Genomic DNA, 19,605 nt, shown 5'->3' on the forward strand with positions numbered 1-19,605 from the left:
TTTACAGTGTATCGAAATGTTAATAATTATATAGACTATAAAGTAAATAAAAGCACTGAACTTAATAAAAATTGAGTTGAAGAAAAAGACCCCGAGCAGAGGAATTTATCTAAAATTTATTAGAACACTTTCTATGTAAATATTAAACAAACCGAGAGAAGGGTCTGTGTTATCATGCACCTCATCAAATGTGCATTATGAACACGGAGTGCTCGGTTTCTCCGTTAAATGAAGGCACACTGTCAATCCTACACTGCTGTTTACACTGTTTTATCTGCGGGGAGAAAGTAAACACTTGAGCTCTTGGAGGGAGATTATGTCTCCATGGCATCGCGTTTCAATAGTGCAGCTATACACTCCTCGTGCGAAAATACAGTGGACTCCTGCTTTGAGACTGTCTCTGTTTAGAGGCTTTCACAATCTTTTAAAAGAAGAGAAGAGCTTAATATCATCTCTCTTTATCTTAATGTACCGATAAGACTTTCAAAATATTAGACAGGTTGTTATGAAATGATTAGCAAATTTACTTAAAATATATATATAGCAATTTTTTTTTTTTTTTAAATATGTAAAGTATAAAAATGCATTTATAATTTGTTAACATACTAGCCTGCCTATTCATTATTGAAGTTATTGTGGAACTGTTGATTATTAGTTGGTGTTGTATATGCAAAATGTTTTAAAATAGGTCACAATGTCCCAAATGCTATGGATTAAAAAATAAGAAACTATTTAATGCACAAAACAAGCAAAACGTAAGAATAAAATAACATTTATTTTTTTGTAAAATTTACACAAAGAAATGTACACTTCGCAACGCTGCAAGATTTCAATCAACATTCAATCGTTTTACATATTTTTTAGGTCCCTTTTGATTTTTTTTATTGAGAAAATGAATTTGACAAATATGACTTTATCATCAAGAAATGCAATATACATTATTTAGTCGTGTAACATATCACTCACAAATGGAACACAAATGTCTACTTGAGCCAGTAACCATATTAAATCCAAAGAACTTCTGTTCTGTTGAATGAACATGGCACGATTTTCAGACACTGAGCAGAAAAGGGGTGAATAATAGACGTTCCACAATAACAATAATGCTAGAATATTCCCTTTTTTAAATGATGAAGCAAATTATTATTCTAGGAATTGCACTATTATCACACAGGGGCTTAATCCGTTTGGTAAATAATCTAAATGGATTGTTACAAACGTGAAAGATTTTAAAATACACAATTTACATTACTCGAAAATACTATGGTCACCCTGCTAAAGGTCTAAAATAATTCACCTCTGGCCCCTTTTGCGCTGAGGCAGTGTCAGTAACGCCAACCTGCAGGATGCGTAAAAACTACTTTAACCTTTACATGTAACCATTTTCTTTTACACATAACCATTTTCTCAAACTTCAAAGAAGCCACGACCACCAAACACATTTTTTTTCTGGTGATTGAAGTAGACGTATTTTATATACAGAAACACAAGGCCCGCGAGTCTTTAAGGATGAGGAATCTTTAGGCCTAGAAGTCTTTAAAGACAAGAAACACTTTTGTCTACACTTGGGAATCATTATCTCACTGTTTCTCTGGAGTGTTGTTGACCAGAGGACCATAAAGTCCGTTGGTGTAGCTCTGATCTTTATGCAAGAGAGTCCTGTCTCTGATCAAGTCACTGAAGGCGTAGTCCATTGGCGGCCTGAAGCCCAATGTTGGCATCAGACCCGTGGTGGAGTATGGAGCCATGAAGGCCAGGCCTCTGCTGTGAGCAGAGTACGCCAACCGGAGTGGGTTCAAGCCCAAATGCGTACTGAGAGGATACGTGCTCGGGTCGGAACCAAAGTGTGGCGCGTTGGGTTGCAGAGGAGAGAAGGCAGATCTGTTGCTGAGCGTCATAGTTCCAGGTAACATAGGCCGCGGGGTGGAGGACATGGGCGGCTGTGCGCTCTGCAGCATCCGATCCGCCGTCCAGGACTCATCTGGGCCCTTGGCTTGACCCCTGTTATTGAGAATATGCTCTATGGCCTGCACCACATCTTTGCCGCATCCTTGTAGCACAAGCTCCAGGACGCTGCGCTTGTGGTTGGGGAAAACCCTCGTTAGAATGTCGATGGCGTTCATCTGTCGCGATGCCGCGGAGGAAGGCGAGGGTTCCTGATCATCTTTATCCGTCTCCGAGCCGGAGTCTGAGCCGAGCGGACTGATGGAACCTGGCGTTTCATCGCCGTCTTTTAATGGTTTGGCTATCGGGGAATTGACGATGGACTCGTGGTCACCGTTCTCCGAACCCGAGCCATGACGCATATCTGGAGACGACATTCCTGGAACGGATTCGGTGTCTGTGGATACGGACTTTCCAGCCGCCTGCTGTGGGGTCACCGATCCCGGTAAAGGTGTCTTGGGGAACAACTCGAATTTTTGGATGTTGGATTCTCCTGAAATAGATTGATGTAAGTCAATAATTGCGATCAACTAATACGCCTTATTTTTTATTTTTTTATTTATTTATTTATTTTTTGATTGTATGAGAGTATTTGTATAGCATATACACTTTATAAATATGCAGGGTTTTTTTGAAAATATTTTAAAGGTACTTTGCAGCGCATTTGGTTTTTAAGTGGATATAGTTCTTTGGATATTCAAAAAGTTTCTGATGTTTCTTAAGAGTCTGTATATAAAAAGTGAAAATAATTATCTAAATGTAATTTTATATTATATATATATATATATATATATATATATATATATATATATATATATATATATATATATAAACTAAACCTTTTTGTTTCTAACTGGAACATTTATTTTGAATGAATGTATACGAGTACAATTTATCCACCTACCATGGTTTGTTTCGTTGTTAACCGAGCCAAAGACCTCATAGTTTTGCCGGGGAGGTATGATGCCGTTGGCAGCGGCCAGGGCCAGACCCTCTGCTGTGCCGTAGAGCAGCTGAAGTTCTCTCGCCTCGTTCTCCTCCTGCGCCTGCTGTCTGCGGAGCGCAACCTGAGCGGCCATGACGCGCTGTCTCTCAGCGATGAGAGTGCATTTGGCACACATGCAGTCCTTCCATCTGCAGTAGCGCTTATGCCCCTTCAGCGCGGACACCACGCCGTGATTCCTGCACCGGGCGCACTTGGGCGTTCGTGGATACTTCTCCGTAGCGCGAAGCAACAGCGGCTGGGCCCTTAACAGGTTACTGGCCATGGAAACCGGGATGGAGGCGGCAGCGGCAGCGGCCGCAGCAGCGGCGCCAGGATGAACCTGCGACCCTGCCTGGGAGACGGGTGGGAACTCTGGACGAAGATCCATATTCTCCGAATCAACAAACAGCCGATCGATAGGTTAAAATACGTGCGTAACCGAAGTCTTCGATCGGAGACGTTTCATCAACATTGAGCAGAATCGATACACGGCGAATTTCTTCAGCACAGCACTTGACGAAGAACACAGCCCGAATGCCAGTGTCCAAGAAGAGATCAGAAAATACTTTTGAATGCTTATGAAAGTGCTCTTTCCAGTGAGATCTTCGACTTGCTGCGCACAGTCCACAAGCAGCCCAATAAACTTATTTTAGAAAGTAAACATAGGCTACGTTTAACACAAACCAAATCAATTTTTAAAACACAAAAATCCATCGAAGGCAATGCAAAACTATATTTAAACTCAATGATCAGCCGACAGTCTGAGAGAGAGTAGAGTTTGCTGCTGGAGCCAGTGTGAGACACTAACTTCCTCGAGAGATCTTCAGTGGATACAGATCCCTCTCGGATCTATTGTTGCGCCCACGTTTTCATTAGACAAATTTGACAACAATGTGGCGCCTGTCATTGGCCAAAGGGGGAAGGAGCGTCCTGATTGGCTTGTCACTTTTTCAACTGTGTCCACCTGCGTTCCTTTCTCAAATAACAAGCATCACGCAGAGCTAAAACATAAAACTTTTATCATAAGATATTATTTACTAAAATACAGGCAATAGATCCTGTAAGACAATCGATTATTGACACTATAATCTTTAAACGCATTGTTTTACGATTTGGCATTATTGACTGCCGTTTAGACAAAATAGCTGTTAAAGATTTGATTACGGAATTTTTGAAGACTTTTTTTTTTGTGCAGACAAATGTATTTTTTTATTTACAAGCAAATACCTATTAGCCAAAATAAGTTACATTATATATATTTTGAAAGATAAGATTTGCTGTAGCGAAGAGCCAGTTCCTCGTAGAATGACGTCTATATCGATAAAGGCAAAACGGTAAGTTGTCACACTAGATTTAAAGGCCAGTTCGTTGTCTGTAGCTAATTGTTTACTGCGTGTTTGTAATTGTTTACTGTAAACATTGTTACGTCGTTTGAAACTGTCATTCATTTGTATCATTAATGTAGAACTACTGATTTAAACGCAGGCTACAAGAGTCGAAAAGGTTCAATGTGTGCTTGGAATTTCTCATCGATATAAACAAAACATTGCGATATTTGATTGTGACCTAATTAATCAAGCTGAACTAAATTAAGACTATTTCTACGTACTGTTTGATATTGTATTAACATGGTTTACCCGCGATATGAATAATTTGCAAGACAAACTATCGCTTCTGTTTCTTAAAATAATTAAAATACTTTATTTCTCACTGGCATTATATTGTTTATTCTAAGCGTTGTTCTCTTTGCTTAACTAACAGTCGTGTTGTTGTTGTTGTTGTTGTTGTTGTTGTGGGTCTCGAAAACATTTCATGTGACCATTTGATTATTTTTAGCGCTCTTCATACTTTTAAAAGTCTGCGGATTGTTCAAAATATAACATCAACAGAAAGTGCTATTATTACTACTACTAATACTACTACTACTAAATGATTTTAGAATTAAATGTAATATTATTGTTATGACTCGAAACGTTCAAGAATTAAAAACGAGGATTATTATTGCAAAACTAGGTTTTAAAATGTCAGTGAGATTCTTTGAGCCTAAAATTATTTTTGCCTTTATTTTTTAATGCTTTAAATTAGATTTGGTTTTGAAACAATATACACAGTTTTCTTTACTTTCACTTACTGAATTTACTGAATTTATTCCTATATTGCTTATTTATTTAACGATTCGTTGTACATTACGTTTTTTTTTTAAATTCTGTTTCTCTGCTAAAAATGAAAATGTTTGCTTGTATTTGCTAAAGAAATCTGCTAGACAACAAAATACTTAAATCTGAATATTATTTCTTTTTCGTTCGGACTAATGCAAATCGCCAAATAGTTTTGTATTTTTCAAAGAATTTAAAGCAGGTCGCTACTGTTCTCTTATCTGGTACCTGGACTTTGAATTTGATAAAGTGATGTGGGCCTGTACTGTTTCCCTGTCGCTCGGTTTCTTATTGTTTACACACTCAATCACAGTAAGCAAATGCCATCTGTCCCCCCCGCCGCTCTCATCTGCACCTTTAATTACCCAACCAGCACACTAATAGAGACGATATTAAACTAAAGCTTTTTGACATTCCAAGTCATTATCTCGGCAGCGATCTCACGCGACTGAAAATAGACATCCCGAGATCATTGCAAAACCGCAAGCAGGCGTTGATTGTTCATAAACTGAGAGATGATGAAAGCACAGCTCTGAACAACTGTGATCTTTTGACAGATATGAAAACTAAGCCGGTTTTCTGTAAGCTGTTCTGTCGATGATAGCCATATAGTCAAAACTTTCGGAATGCAACTAACTCAAAGTAAACGACTTAGATATTATTTTTTACAACCTACCTAGGCTACTCATTACAAATACATTTAGTATAGAATGCAGAATATCAAATACATTTTAAACATGATTTTAAAGATCGACAAACTCGGTTTTCACAATTACCTTCTATCCGTTCGAGAAAACTTTAATGAACGCAGAAGCCAATTTGCCCTGGTCTGTGTAAACATTAAAAACTTGTTAATTCTCAGAACATCCACAGTGCAAACTTTGAAAAGAAAAAGCTTCTACTCCGATACCAAGAATCGCTAAAATCTTTTATTTTAAGAGTATAAGGATACATTTACTAATTAAGTTCATGCAGAACCTATATATTTTATGAAGTTTAAATAATGAATCCGGCCACACTTTACTTGAAAAGGAAAATCTCTCCATTGAATGGGCGTCTCTGTGAATTCCAATTAAATGCCCCCGGGCAATTAAAACTGACTGTGGGCACTTAGGAAATTCAACAATCTTTCAACAGTTCATCAGACCTATGCATCAAAAACCCATACAAGGCTTTCACTCCCTTTAGAATCTCCACCGCTGACTGAGTTTTACACCTTTTTAAAGCAGCACAAAAGAGATGCTTGACCCGACATATGTAACAGCATGTCTCTGTTCCTCCAGCACCCCGGAGCGCTATTGTAAGGATCTTTCTCTCCGCTGATACCCGGCCGGAGAGCGGCTGGACCCGAACTGCCTCCCTGCGGAACTCCTGCTGGAATGGTTTGAGTGCGCAGAGCGCAGCAGAGGTTAGAGTAGCAGATAAAAAGGGGAATGAGGGTGCCGAGCGCGGGTTAAAAAAAACCAGTGTATTTACACGCTTCATCTCTTCTCCAAGTCCTCATTAGGTTGTTAACCTCTTGTTCACATGAAAAGCTGCCGCGCCGCGCAGGACCCTTGAGCGCAGCAATGGCATTCCCCTAAAGGCACAGAACAAAGCGCTTAAAATAACTGCGTTAAAATAAGCTTTTATTGGCTTACTTAGGATGGACGCTTGCTTTAGTTATTTATTTCCTATATATATATATATATATATATATATATATATATATATATACACACACACACATTTAGCCTATATGTATTTTTATGATTATTAATTAATGCTAATTTCTAAATCCGTATTTTCATTTACGAAATTAAACAATCCTCAAAAAAAAAAAAAAAAAAAAAAAAAGCACAAGGCAAAAAAACTGGTCACTCTGGTGTATCTTTTCAAAACGTACCTTATGTAGCCCTAAATAGTGCACATTTATACCCTAAAGGCACATATTTTACCCAAAGTGTAAGTGTAACTGACAGATTTTGTACCTTTTTCTCTGAGAGTGAGTAGTAGCTACTATGCACCATTTGGTGCCGTTTAGTTATAATAAAACAAACTAGTTCTAGAATCATATAACTAGGTTTCGTACTGGATAGTGGATATTACAAAACAAGTTTCCTAAATCTTCATGGAAGACTTTAAAAACGGAACTGTGTGTTGCATCTTCATGCAGTCTGTTTTTGATCTGGTCGGTAAAATATAGTAGCTATAACTACACTAGATACTGCGGTCTTCCTTTTTTGGTTCTAACTGCAAATAGTAAAATTCCAAGATGGTAAATAACTTTATTAAGGCGTCCAAGCCATATTAGAGAGAGAAAGAGAAATTATAAGACCACATTAAAAAACAACTTATTACTGTAATCTTACTCTCTAGACTCAATTCCACTTTTAACACTAAGGATGCACAGCGCCGATGACAGATGAAATGATGCGAGTGTGTGTTCAGGCAGCAGCCAATTAAAATGCGGCCTCCATCCTTCCACATCTGCCTCCCTTTACAAACGAATCAAACAGAAAAGCAGGAACCCAATGAAAGAGCGCTCATTGAGATCACAGATGGAGTATAGGTTTTTGCAAGAAATTTGAGAAACACCATTGTCCCAAATCCAAACTCAATGTGGTCCCTCACAATGGTTGGGGCTTTGAGCTGCGCCGACTCAATTGGCCTTGTTTTTTAAACTTGAAGTGTTGAGCACAAAGACCGGCCTCCTAAATGTCACAACCGCTCCAAGTGGGGCTCTGCAGCGTGATGCTGTCTGAAAAAAGAAAAAGAACACAATTATGAAGCAATAATTACTCTGCTTCTCTTCGCACGCCACTGCGTCTATTCAGGCCCCTTTAGCCCCATTTAATGCTTTATCCTCGTCCACGATAATCCGAATACCACAGCTTTATTATTTTTTCTTCTCCTTTGCAGAATTTTCTTATGAGACGGGAGTGGGAAACGGGGATTGTGCCAGCCTGGACAATGGCCGTGTAAACTTACTTTCTGGACAACTTTTTAATATCGAAAGATTAATGCTTAGTGTCACCGCTGAGAGTTGCCGAACAATACGCAAAAAAATTTAATAAGTGCATCCGTTAATTTTTTTTTGTAATTAGCGTACTACTTACAAGTGGCACCGTTAATGTTACTCACAAAAATAAAACAAGTAGTGCCTCAAAGATTATATTATTAGACAAATTAAAATTATTATGAGATCTAAATTTTTAAACATATAGCCTATTAATGGCATGTAAATAGTAGATTCATAATGATTGGAAGAAACACACTGAAATACACAAATTTTGTATACTTTATTTTACAGTGAATAACAAACGCTCAGTTTTGTCCAGATAGACACACAACGTCCAGTAATATTAACTGATTCTTTTAATTAATTTATTTGTAAATATTCACTATATATTAAGACGTCATCTTTCCTTCAAAAATATTTTACTCAGCAGTAGTAAATCTTCAAGATAATAATGCAAGCTCTTTTATGAGAACTGTAGTGTATTTTACCGTTTCACAAAGATGCTTAACACAGGCCAACACAGTCTAATGCACGGATTTATTAAATTAATCGTAGTCAGAACTTGAATAAAATTTTTGCCCCCCCCCCTCCCCCTTTTTTGTATTGAATGTACATTTGTGCTTTATATTTTTACCGTGGTTATATTAATAACTATTAGTATAGAGACATAATATGTCATGCTATTTTTTAAGTGATTTTTTTTTTATTGTTTATTTAGGAAGTAGCTACTCGTATATTATACGGTTGTCCTGGACATTATTGTCAGCATTCATCTAATTTTTTTTTTTTTTTTTTAAACACGTGTATAATTTAACCCTCTGGAGTCTAAGGTCATTTTTGGGGCCTGGAGAAAGGTTTGTCATGCCCTGACACAACAAAATATACGATTTCTCAATTTCAAATAATACTATGTAAAATTACATTTCGCTCTGCTTTTCTGGCAGAGCTGTCACTGCTTATTTTTTCACAACCAACAAACACAGAAACTTAAACCTTTTAGGAGAAATTGTTCTTAAAAAGCAGAATTGGCTACAGTATTTTTTTTGCTATACATTTTTTTTCAACAAATTTTTAATTAAATTTTTTTTTTTTTTTTTTGGAAAAAGTGCAAACTACAATTTCAGCACAATGGATTAAAGAGGGGAAGAAATATAAGCATATTTAAATTAATTATAAAGAAACAGATTAAAATATTGATTTAAACATGGAAACCTACTAAAAACAAACAAGCAAAAACCAATCATTAAAAAAACAGGGGAAAGTTTCCCTAATTGAAGAAACATCCATAAACAGTAAAAAAGTAAGTTCCACCTACAGTCTGGTAACCTTCAGGTCTTAATACCTAATGAAATGAAAACTCTACTGAAAACTCCTGGAGATCTGTCAGGATGACTAAAGCATTCCATTTGGAAGCAGCCAATAAAACAATTTCTGTTCACACCAATCCCTCCCGTCTCACTCACTCCATTTGCACACACTCCCCATCACAAATGAGCCCCTTTTTCGGGCGACTCTTTAAGCCGCATAGATTCTGTTTCTCTAGTGTCTCTGAGAAAGTAAACTTTGAGTGACCCTCCAGGTTAGTTTAGTCTGAGATTTCAGCATCGTTGGGTGAGTGGATGCTGTGGGATCAGGAACTGCTTCAAAGAAGAGATCACTTGCATCAGGAATTCTCTTCTCTCACCAAGGGCCAGCAGCATCCTTGACCCTTAAAGACTAGTCAAACATTATTGAATGCTTCCCTTTTGTTATTGAAGAATCGAGCCACCACCTGATGTTGCCAGAGGACAATCTGTCTCACAGGAAGCCATAAAATAACTATTGTCCCTAAATATAGAGTTTGGGATCAAACCATGATGGCAATGGAAAATTGGATTCTTGATTTACAGCTGATACAATTCAGGGTCACTGATTGAGATGTCACAGACCTGACAAGTGGTCAGCAGGGTAACTGTATGAAAAAGAAAATCAGATCGACAAATGCAAAACTCAGTATCACTATAATAAAGCTTTTAAAAATGCTGATATTATAAATTACATATATGAATGTGTGTGTGTGTCTGTGTGTGTATATAAATATATATATATATATATATATATATATATACACACACACACACACACACACACACGTACACACAAAAAATTAAATATATGTAATTTACATACACCATACACACAAATAATAAGAATATTCCTTCCTTTTTTCACAAGTTGTCAATATTTTAAAATGTATATAACATGTAAAATATGTATGAAATATTGTACACACACACTTAAGGTAATAAAACTGTTCAGTAATGTTTGTGTAGTCTTTACGGGTCCAGAATACATTAAAGTCTAGTTTATATAAAGTCTAACTAGGTAATATAAAGGTAATAAAATGTATATATACATGCATGTGCATGTTTTTTTTTATAATTATATCATTTTTAATTTTTGTCCTTTTTTCAAAATGGAATTGTTCAATAATTTTTGACTAGACTTATAGTGTCAAGAATGATTTGTGTGTGTGTGCGTGTATATATATATATATATATATATATATATATATATACACACACACACACACACACACACACACCTTAAAGACTAGTTCATCTAAAAGTAAATGTTTCAAATGGAAGGAAAAACCATCAAAACCCATTATATCCACTGATACAGGATTATTTTTTCCAAAGAGGAGGATTACTGTTTCAACTGTGGGAATTATTGTGCTTTTCTCATATTGCCCAGAACACACCTGATATTTGTTTGACTATAGTGAAGTGCATAAAGGATGGGTATAGCTAAAAGAAATATCAGTTCAATATGTTAATGACAGCATTTCCGATCTGCACATCACTGCTGTCAAAGTCAATGTCTTTGTGAATTAACTAATCATTCAGTCATTGAAACAGTAATATAACACGCACACACAAGCTGCATAACCAGCATTTCTCCCTTGGGCTGGATTTACCATTCTTTCACACCTGATTGTGCATGATGAAAACTTGAAGAAAATGAGTAAATCTTACCTTTCCAGGGTTGCTCTTTCTTGAAGAGAGTAGACTAGGCCAAACATAAAATGATACCCAGAGAACAGTTATCTGCAGATCCTGAAACACATTCAAGTCTAATTTACACAGGCATCACTCATATTTGACAACATTACATTTCAGAGCGGAAGTGAGCATATAAACCATAAAAACGAAGAAACATTCACATTTTGCGAATGCTCATTTTGGGGCTGACGAACACACAAGAGCCGATTTCAGAGTATTGTGTTACCTGACCAAGCTTGAAGAGAGCTGTAATTTAGTTTGTTGTTGTCACTTTGAATAAGGCTTTCTCCTTTGTCTGAAGTGAATACTGAACTCACTGACCAGAACAACACAGTGTTTGAGTTAGTTTAACATCTAAGCTCATTCTCACCACACAGTGTGTGTGAGAAACAGAATGATTCATGTCTTCTCAGAGCACATCATCTACAGTGGAAGTATGACTGGATGCACACATTAAACATTCAGATTCCTTGCGTGAGAACGGCAAGGCAACACGAATTAAACAGCCTCCAGGTTAGACTCCCTCTATCCAATTTAAAAAAAGGTCATATGCACATGAGAAACTGTACTTTACATAAATCACATTCTGTTCTTTAGGTGTCACTTCAGTTCAGCAGAACGGTGATCATTATTGGCTTTCAATACATTGACAAAAATTCACAAAGAATCAAGCTGGATCACTGAACCATCACATATATCATAATTTGACTAATTATTTAACCAGTAGTTAAACTGACATAGTTTAATCTCATACAAGATCAGTCTTGTTTTTCTATCATTAAAATGCGTGGAGCTGCAGAGATTACAATAAGCACTTAATTTCAAAGTACAGTGGGGGGGAAATAGCCATAACGGCTAATTATTCTGATCAGAGATGACTGAAAACCTCAAAGACAGCTAAAAAAACAAAAATAAACTCCATTCAACATCTACTGTCAGTACTTCAGTGTTTCTGCACATCATGTAGCATTCAGAGTTCCTCAGAATGATCACTGAATTGTCTTTGTTGAGTCCTTTCAGAATACATGACCAGTCATGAGAATGCCACTGGCTACATTCTCATGCACAATGACAAAACAAAACAAAAAAACTTCTTTAGTGCAATGTATTGTTAACCATAAGTAGTTCACATCAGCAGTGAAGATATTTGTGGTATTCCCAGGGTAAACTCCTCATTGAATCAATAGATCCCAAATAACTGGGAAAAAATAAATAAATAAAAAAATCTGACTGCAGTAATCTTAAACTGGAAAATAAATGAGTAAAAACGGATTGGTGCGATGTACTTGCATTCCTGTCCTAGGGTGTTAAAAGAACAGTTTAAAGCGAAAATGAAAACGCTGACATTTGCTCACCCACGTATCGTTCCAAACGATACGTGGGTGTATGACTTTCTTTCGTGGAACAAAAAAACAGAATATTGTAATAATTGTACACTGTCTGATTTGTTAAGTCTTTGAGAGAAATAAAATCAGACAAAGCATTGAAAAGATCTGACCCAAAACAACCACTGATCCATAAATCAAACGTTACTACACCCCCAAAATGATAGGCCAAGATTTTCGGTTTAAAAAAAACAAACTTAGGTTTCTTTCTAACTTTTGTCTTCAGAAGACTTGCTATATAGCATTCAAATCATATTGACCACTTTTATCCTTTTTGAAGCTCCAGTTCTCATTCAGATGGTTCTCAGTACGTTTCATAATTTCTCTGTTTGGAAAACAGTCATACAGCTTTGGAATGACAAGCGAGTTAAATAATGTAAGAATCCTTTAAATTGACCTCAGCTGTCATGTATTAAAAATGCTGAACTTCAATGCGAAGAGGCCATGTGCTGGTTTGATGATGTCACAATGATATAGTCACCCACACAGGAAGGTAAAAATAAATTTAGAATGGCAAGACACATGCATGTTTATATATTCTTTATATAATGTATATCAACCTAAATCCAATACAGCATCAAACTTAAAAAGGGGGGAAATGGAGGAAAATAAACATAGGCAATTGAGATTAAAACCAAGTATCATCAATTTGGGTATCAGGAAGAAGCCGGGATGATGGACTGTCAAGGGCCAAGCTGTGAATCAGGGACTCTGAGAACCTTGGGAAAGGAAATGGTCCTGCGTTCTCCAGGAAATGTCTCTTTGTTTGACTTTTATTTATTTGTCATTTTTTTAATTTATATTTTTTGTCTCATTTCAACACAAAACATGTCTAAAAAGCAGCCGTAGTGAGAAGTCCTTGTCTGTGAGGCTGGCTGTTTTAGACTTTCACACCTCTGCATGTTATTTTTTTTATTCATTTCAGTTACCTTACATTTTGGGTGGAAAAAGAACATTACACTGCAGTTAATGTGAGGAGAGTGATCATTTATCCATGTGCTTGTGAAGGCCTCCGTGTGCATAAAATGTACACTCAGCATTCATATACAACGCACTGTGTGATAATGTGTGAAGGCTTGTGTGGGTGTGTGTGTGTGTGTGTGTCTGGTCGCTGTGGACATCATGCTAAAAAGTTCTTTGCCTAGTCTTCTTGTTCGCCTCAGGACATCTCGGATCAGTCCTACTCTTTGGCCTCCAGGAACAGGGTCTCCTGAGGGAAGAGTTTGGCCTCCAGAAGGCTCCATGCCGGGTCTAACTGCGTTATCTGGGAAGAGACGAAGAAAAAAAGCTAATTTGAGGTTTTTCAAAGCTTAAAGAATAAAGAAGTGCTAATTTTAAGTCCCGTTTACACCAAGGATGATGATAATACATAACGTGTGGACGGTAATATACTTATCATTACGGTTTCATTCTTTGCATGACCGGGTAATTACTACAATATCAAGATTGTACTTGATAAAAAAAAAAAAGTTCATGAGGTGTGCAGGTTAAGTCTGGCCATTCCTCCTAAACTAAGCGATGTGTGGGGTCTAGCCATCTGATGTCACTGGTTAACGGCGTAATGCGATAATGTCCCTGTGTGAGGTACGTGTCCTGTTTCCCTTTGAGATGCTGTTTGTTATCGCAAATGGACCGATCCAAACCAAACACAATAGCAATGGGGTGAGAACTCATCAGCCACTAATAATCTCCATGAGAGAAGCCCGACTTCATTATCCAAAAGCACTGCAATCACTGGCCACACTTTTAACAGCAAACTAACTGACATTTGTGACGACACGACCATCACCCACATCTCGGTTCGCTGAGAGAGAAAAGGAGTGCAGGAGACGATGGCTGTATTGTCGTGAGCTAATAGCAGAGTGTTCTCCTATTACACGGGGCCTTTGCTCACACCTGGGTGTCCACACATCGCACGGCCGCAGTGCTCAGGACAGGGGCTTAACTGCAGCCTGCTGACAGGGCTCTGATAAAGTCCTATTCTCTGCTCCGAAGACCCCTCCAGCTCTGCGGGTTTGTAATTAAAACAAGGAGCTGAAAGCAGCTGGACTGGAAGGTCACAGGGTTGGAGAATAACGCTTACATACTGTGTTGTGTCATTTCTGTTAAAGCGGTCATGACATTAGCCAGTATTACAAAGCTGATGGAATAAAAAGAACATATGCAAAATACACTGAAAAGAAAAAAAAAATCTCAAAACTCTGCATGAAATTAGTTTCTTGGGCCGTTCCATATTTCATGGTTGCTAAGGTGTTGTGGGTGGTTTCTTACTGGTCCAAATCAAAAAAGCCGACTCATTATTGCCACAATAATGAAAAAATGTTCTGTAAAGTCCTTTTTGAGAAACTGAGGAACAATTCAAATAATTTTCTGTGGTAATTGCCAGCATGCCACATACAGCTAACACTGTACAATAAGGTTTGATTATTTTCATATCATGAAATAATGACTAACAATTTGTACAGCATTTACATAACAGATAAATCTTAATTGTTCATAGATAATGTTAACTTGCACAACTTAAATAGTTAAAAATGTATGTAGTACTGTTCAAAAGTTTGGGCGACTTTTTAAAAAAAGGTATAAAAGTTCTATTAATCTCACCAAGGCTGCATTTATTTGATCAAAATGACTGTAAAAACGCCAATATTCTGAAATAATATTACAATTTAAAATGACTGTTTTCTTATTTTAATCTTAAAATATCTTAAAACGTAATTTATTCCTGTTATGGCAAAGCTGAATTTTCAGCATCATTACTCCAGTCTTCAGTGTCACATGATTCTTCAAAAATCATTCTAATATGCTAATATTCGGGACTTAAAAAAATATTTCTTACTATTATCCATTTTGAAAAACACAGCATTTATTTGAAATTGAAATTACTGTCAATACATTTTAAGATGTATTTAACTTGAAATATACTTTAAAGGCATGATTCTGATCCATAACACAAAAACTATCATTCTAACGTCTAAAAAACAAATTTTACTTTGAAAAAATGATTTTGAGGTAATGGCCCCATTGGGACACACCTGACGTGAAGCACTGCGCAGATGACAGCAAGTTCAAAGTGACAGCGTATTATCGGCGGGTTTGGCATCTCAAAGGGGGTGTAGTACAGATATCACACCCGCTTCAGCACATTAGCTGTGTTGCCCCAAACCTCATTTTAGTGTGACTTATGCTTTTTGTTTTTCAATCTGACCTGAGGGCACAGGAGGGGGTAGTACCAGGGAGAGCGTCGTAAAAACACATTGCTCCCACCAGGATGCCTTCCCTTTCTTTCATACAAGTACTTAAAAAAAAAAAACTAAAGTGGAAATGAACCCAAAAACCTGCTATAACACCACAGCATCAGGTAGAAGTAAATGAGGTTCTAGGGTGGCGCAGATGTGTGCGCGTGTTTGTGTTGATGACTGTTCTCTTTTAAAGGGGAATGAGAGAAACAAGGTGGCACTCCAATAGCAGCAGACAGATGCCACGGGTAATTGTTTACATTGTTATCCAATTAACAGACCATAAGAGGAGAAGCATCTGTCAACAAACAAAGCTGTTGTTTTCCTCCACTCTCTCTGTCTTTCGCTCTTTTTCTTCCTCTCACTCCCTCCCTCTTTTCTCAGCACTTGTTAGTTTCTTCTGTTTGGCCCTTCTGAATTAAATTAGACTTCTCTGTGCAACACTGATTGCGTTGGTGCTTCTAACACCTCAACTGATACACAAACCCACACTCACACAATCATAAAATTAAAGTACGATTAAAACCCCAACTGACAACCTTAACCCACAATGCACTGCTTTCGGTCCAGTGGGGGACGTTGAGACCAAATGAATTTAAACGTGCCCGGGTAGTGTGATCTCCAGTGATGAACAATACGTTCTCTGACGGCCAAAGTAAACAGAAGAAGAAAAGAGATCATTTGAAGGGTGAGGAGACTCATATCACCGTAATCCTGAAGAGGTTTATTAAAGCAAGAAGTGGCCGTGATGGAGGAGAGGCCCGGGTGGCTGTTTTCTTTGGGCCTTGATGATGTTGATGGCAGGTAATCCTGTTAAACCTTTAACACACTCATCTTCAACGGCCCCACACAGTCACCAAACAAACACAAGACAGCCACCCAGATGACCACAGGAAAAGGGGCACGATCCTGCTCTCCAAAAGTAGAGTGCTACTCGACTTGTGAGCCCTAAACGGAGCGATGACCATTCACAAGCAATTGAGCAAAAAACTAACAAAATGTTTAATGTACAATACCGTTCAAAAGTCTGGGGTCTGTTTTAATTTTGTTGACAGAAAGTCTCTTATGCTCACCAAGACATTACTTATTTGATCAAAAATACAGAAAATATTGTAAAATATTATTACAATTTAAAAAACTGCATTTTAATATATTTTAAAATGTAATTTATTCCTGTGATGGCAAATCTGAATTTTCAGCAGCCATTACTCCAGTCTTCAGTCACATGATCCTTTAGATCAGCTATTACTCCAGTTTTCAGCGTCACACATTCCCTCAGAAATCATTCTAATATGCTGATTTAATAGTCAAGAAACATTTTTTTTTTATCAGTGTTGAAAGCAATGTCATGCATCTGTGAAAACCATGCTACATTTTTTCAGGATTCTATGATTAATGTAAATTTCAAAAGGAAATCATTTATTTGAAATAGAAATCACTTGTAACATTATAAATGTCTCAAGTGTTTCTTTTCGATGAATTTACTGCATCCTTGCTGAATTAAAGTATTATCATTATTATTATTATTATTTAAAAAGGAAACTCTTACTCGAACTTTTGATTGGTAATGTACAAAAAAAAAAAAAAAGAAGAAGAAATTGCAACTAAAGGCTAAATGTAAAAAATGTAGGCCCAAATATTGTGAGATTTATAAATATATAATATATAAACAGTAAAATAAGCTTCTAAATTATATACAATATTATTAAAAAAAAGGGAAAATTCACCAGTACTGTTAGTGTAAATACGTCTTCGTGTGAAATTTGAGCAGTACTTTTGCATCACAGACTGTACTGTGTACATTTCTACAAGCAGACTTTTTGAAAAGTCCAGAGGGAATCAATACGGAGTTCACTGGAAAAATAAAATAAATAAAAGCTGAATGTCTCAGAGCACGATTAACTGATGTCACTTGCAGCTGCCCGTTTAGTTTAATTAATTTCATTATTAGTATACATAAGGATTAACCTGATCAATAACACAGAAAAAACTCATTAAAATGACAATACAGAGTTTCACCATAAAGCAGGTGTATGTTACCAGGCCGCTGCAAAGTAAACCAAGCGAAGGCATTATTAGAAATTAAGAACACACAGGTTTTAAGAAAGGTCTGGCTTCCGAATCATGTAGTCAAAACATTTAAAGCAAATTAGTAATAAGCTGAACGCCAGTCCTCGCTGATTAGTTGCGAGACTTGTTTAAACTGAACATCTCCACTTTAAAAGCCAGGCAAATAAATATTGCCCTTCATTAGCAGTAATAAAAGAACCTGCAATAAGCGGCTAAGAGAGAAGGAAAATAAAGACCAGACATGTGAGATGTGGTTTTCCAAATAGAAGGGGGAAAAAAAATATACAGCTGAAACAACGCGGTTCTAATGAAGCCATTTAGGGTCCTTCACCATTAATTAAAACCCAATAGCCAGGTCTGTGTTAGTGCTGTGTTGTAGAGTGTTTATTTGGCCAATTAGGAAAGCGGTGGGAGATCATTATCTGCCTGCTGGAGCGGTGAGGGCGTTAGCGCTCGCAGTGTTGGAGTAAGACTCTGCTAAGGGCCGGCCGAAGGTGGAGACGGATGGGGAAAGGAGGGTTCCCACCTCTGGGGAGAAGTGAGTTCTGGCTCCCTGCTTGTCTTTAGTATGACCACGGGATGCTAAGGGGGGGGGGGGGGGGGGGTCTAAAGGCAAGAAGCCAACATAAATGTAGAGGCCACGCACTGACGTAAGAGATGTGAAACGGCACATCCAAATGGCTCTCTGAGGATAGAAAGAACAGATGTTTTATCAAGCAGTGGTTTTGCAACTGGTTTGGTCTGGTGACCCTGACTTTGGAAATCACATAATGACCTTGAAATCAAGTGCAAAAGATTTATAAAGAGTGATCTGTAGGCCACACTTTATAAATGTATAATACATATATATATTTTTTTAATTATATTATATTATATTTATGAAAACAATAAGCTGAAACAGAATAAATAAATATTCAATATTCTATGTATATAATAATATATATTATATATATATATATATATATATATATATATATATATATATATATATTATATATAGTATATTTCAATCATACATTTTTATATAAAATTATAAAACCAATTATGATTTTGATAGAAAAAGTTGCCAAGCTCATTCATTTTCATTGCATGGTTAGTTTCATTTTATTATTTGCATTTAGTTTTGTTTCTCTATTCAGAACAGACCTGTTACTCATTTTTGGGTCAGAACCCACCAGCTGAGAAGCACCATACTACAAGCGAGACACGTGAGATTAGATTACTCATTCAAGAGATGTCCTCACGTATCCCAAGTTGGATAACTTGGATAAAAAACAACAGAAAACAAAAAGAGCACATCAGATGATTGGAGGTCCTCTAAGCGCTGGTGTGAGTGGCAATGTGACTGTGCCATGACATTAATGAGTGTTATGAATAGAAAGAGAATCCTGAGGCTGCTTTCTAATCCTTCCTCACACTCTCGTTCAGAAGAGTGCAGGTGCATTGGATCTGTCCATCAAAGAGAAGAAAAGAACAAACAAACTGAAAACACAACCCTCGCAGGCCGCAAATGAAACAAAAGCCTTCAGACACTTTTCCATCTCTCTCTTTCTAAACTCCTCTGTTTAATCACTCTCTTATTGCTGGCAATTATCTTGGTTTTGGATGCGGAGAGGAGAGGAGGAGGAGGAGGAGGGGGGAAGTGTAAGAGAGAGAGAGATGAAGTTTAAACATTTGTGCAGAATTACAAATGCAATAGTGCTCATGGCCTAATCCTGTGGGAGGGATAGAGCGAGTCTGTGGCAGAGATGATTTTAATTAGAAGAGGCAGAGAGAGAGAG

General features: G+C 37.2%; 2 protein-coding genes across 3 annotated transcripts in view; both read right to left on the reverse strand.

The window, feature by feature from the left end:
* Positions 1-756: 756 nt before the first annotated feature.
* LOC109059288 (doublesex- and mab-3-related transcription factor A2-like) lies at positions 757-3,790 on the reverse strand. Its single transcript, XM_042761919.1, has 2 exons — positions 2,849-3,790; positions 757-2,437 (listed from the first exon to the last, which is right to left on the reverse strand). Exons 1-2 carry the CDS (start codon positions 3,315-3,317, stop codon positions 1,581-1,583), a joined length of 1,326 nt encoding a protein of 441 aa, XP_042617853.1. The 5' UTR covers positions 3,318-3,790; the 3' UTR covers positions 757-1,580.
* Positions 3,791-13,040: 9,250 nt separating this feature from the next.
* Positions 13,041-19,605, reverse strand: part of LOC109059289 (FAS-associated factor 1-like) — a 67,355-nt gene continuing 60,790 nt past the window's right edge. For both annotated transcript variants that reach the window (XM_042761921.1, XM_042761920.1), the window contains exon 19: positions 13,041-13,779. In XM_042761921.1, the coding sequence (XP_042617855.1) occupies positions 13,696-13,779 (84 nt within the window). In that variant the 3' untranslated portion in view covers positions 13,041-13,695. The remainder of the gene's footprint in view (positions 13,780-19,605) is intronic.

This window comes from Cyprinus carpio, chromosome A8 (genome assembly GCF_018340385.1).
Source record: "Cyprinus carpio isolate SPL01 chromosome A8, ASM1834038v1, whole genome shotgun sequence".
In the NCBI taxonomy this organism is placed as follows: domain Eukaryota; kingdom Metazoa; phylum Chordata; class Actinopteri; order Cypriniformes; family Cyprinidae; genus Cyprinus; species Cyprinus carpio.

Bases quoted from the DNA above. Each gene is read 5' to 3' on its own strand.
- LOC109059288 (XM_042761919.1), bottom strand. From the start codon at position 3,317: ATGGATCTTCGTCCAGAGTTCCCACCCGTCTCCCAGGCAGGGTCGCAG. The intron at 2,438-2,848 runs GTAGGTGGATAA...AATCTATTTCAG, and splicing joins TAACAACGAAACAAACCATG to GAGAATCCAACATCCAAAAA.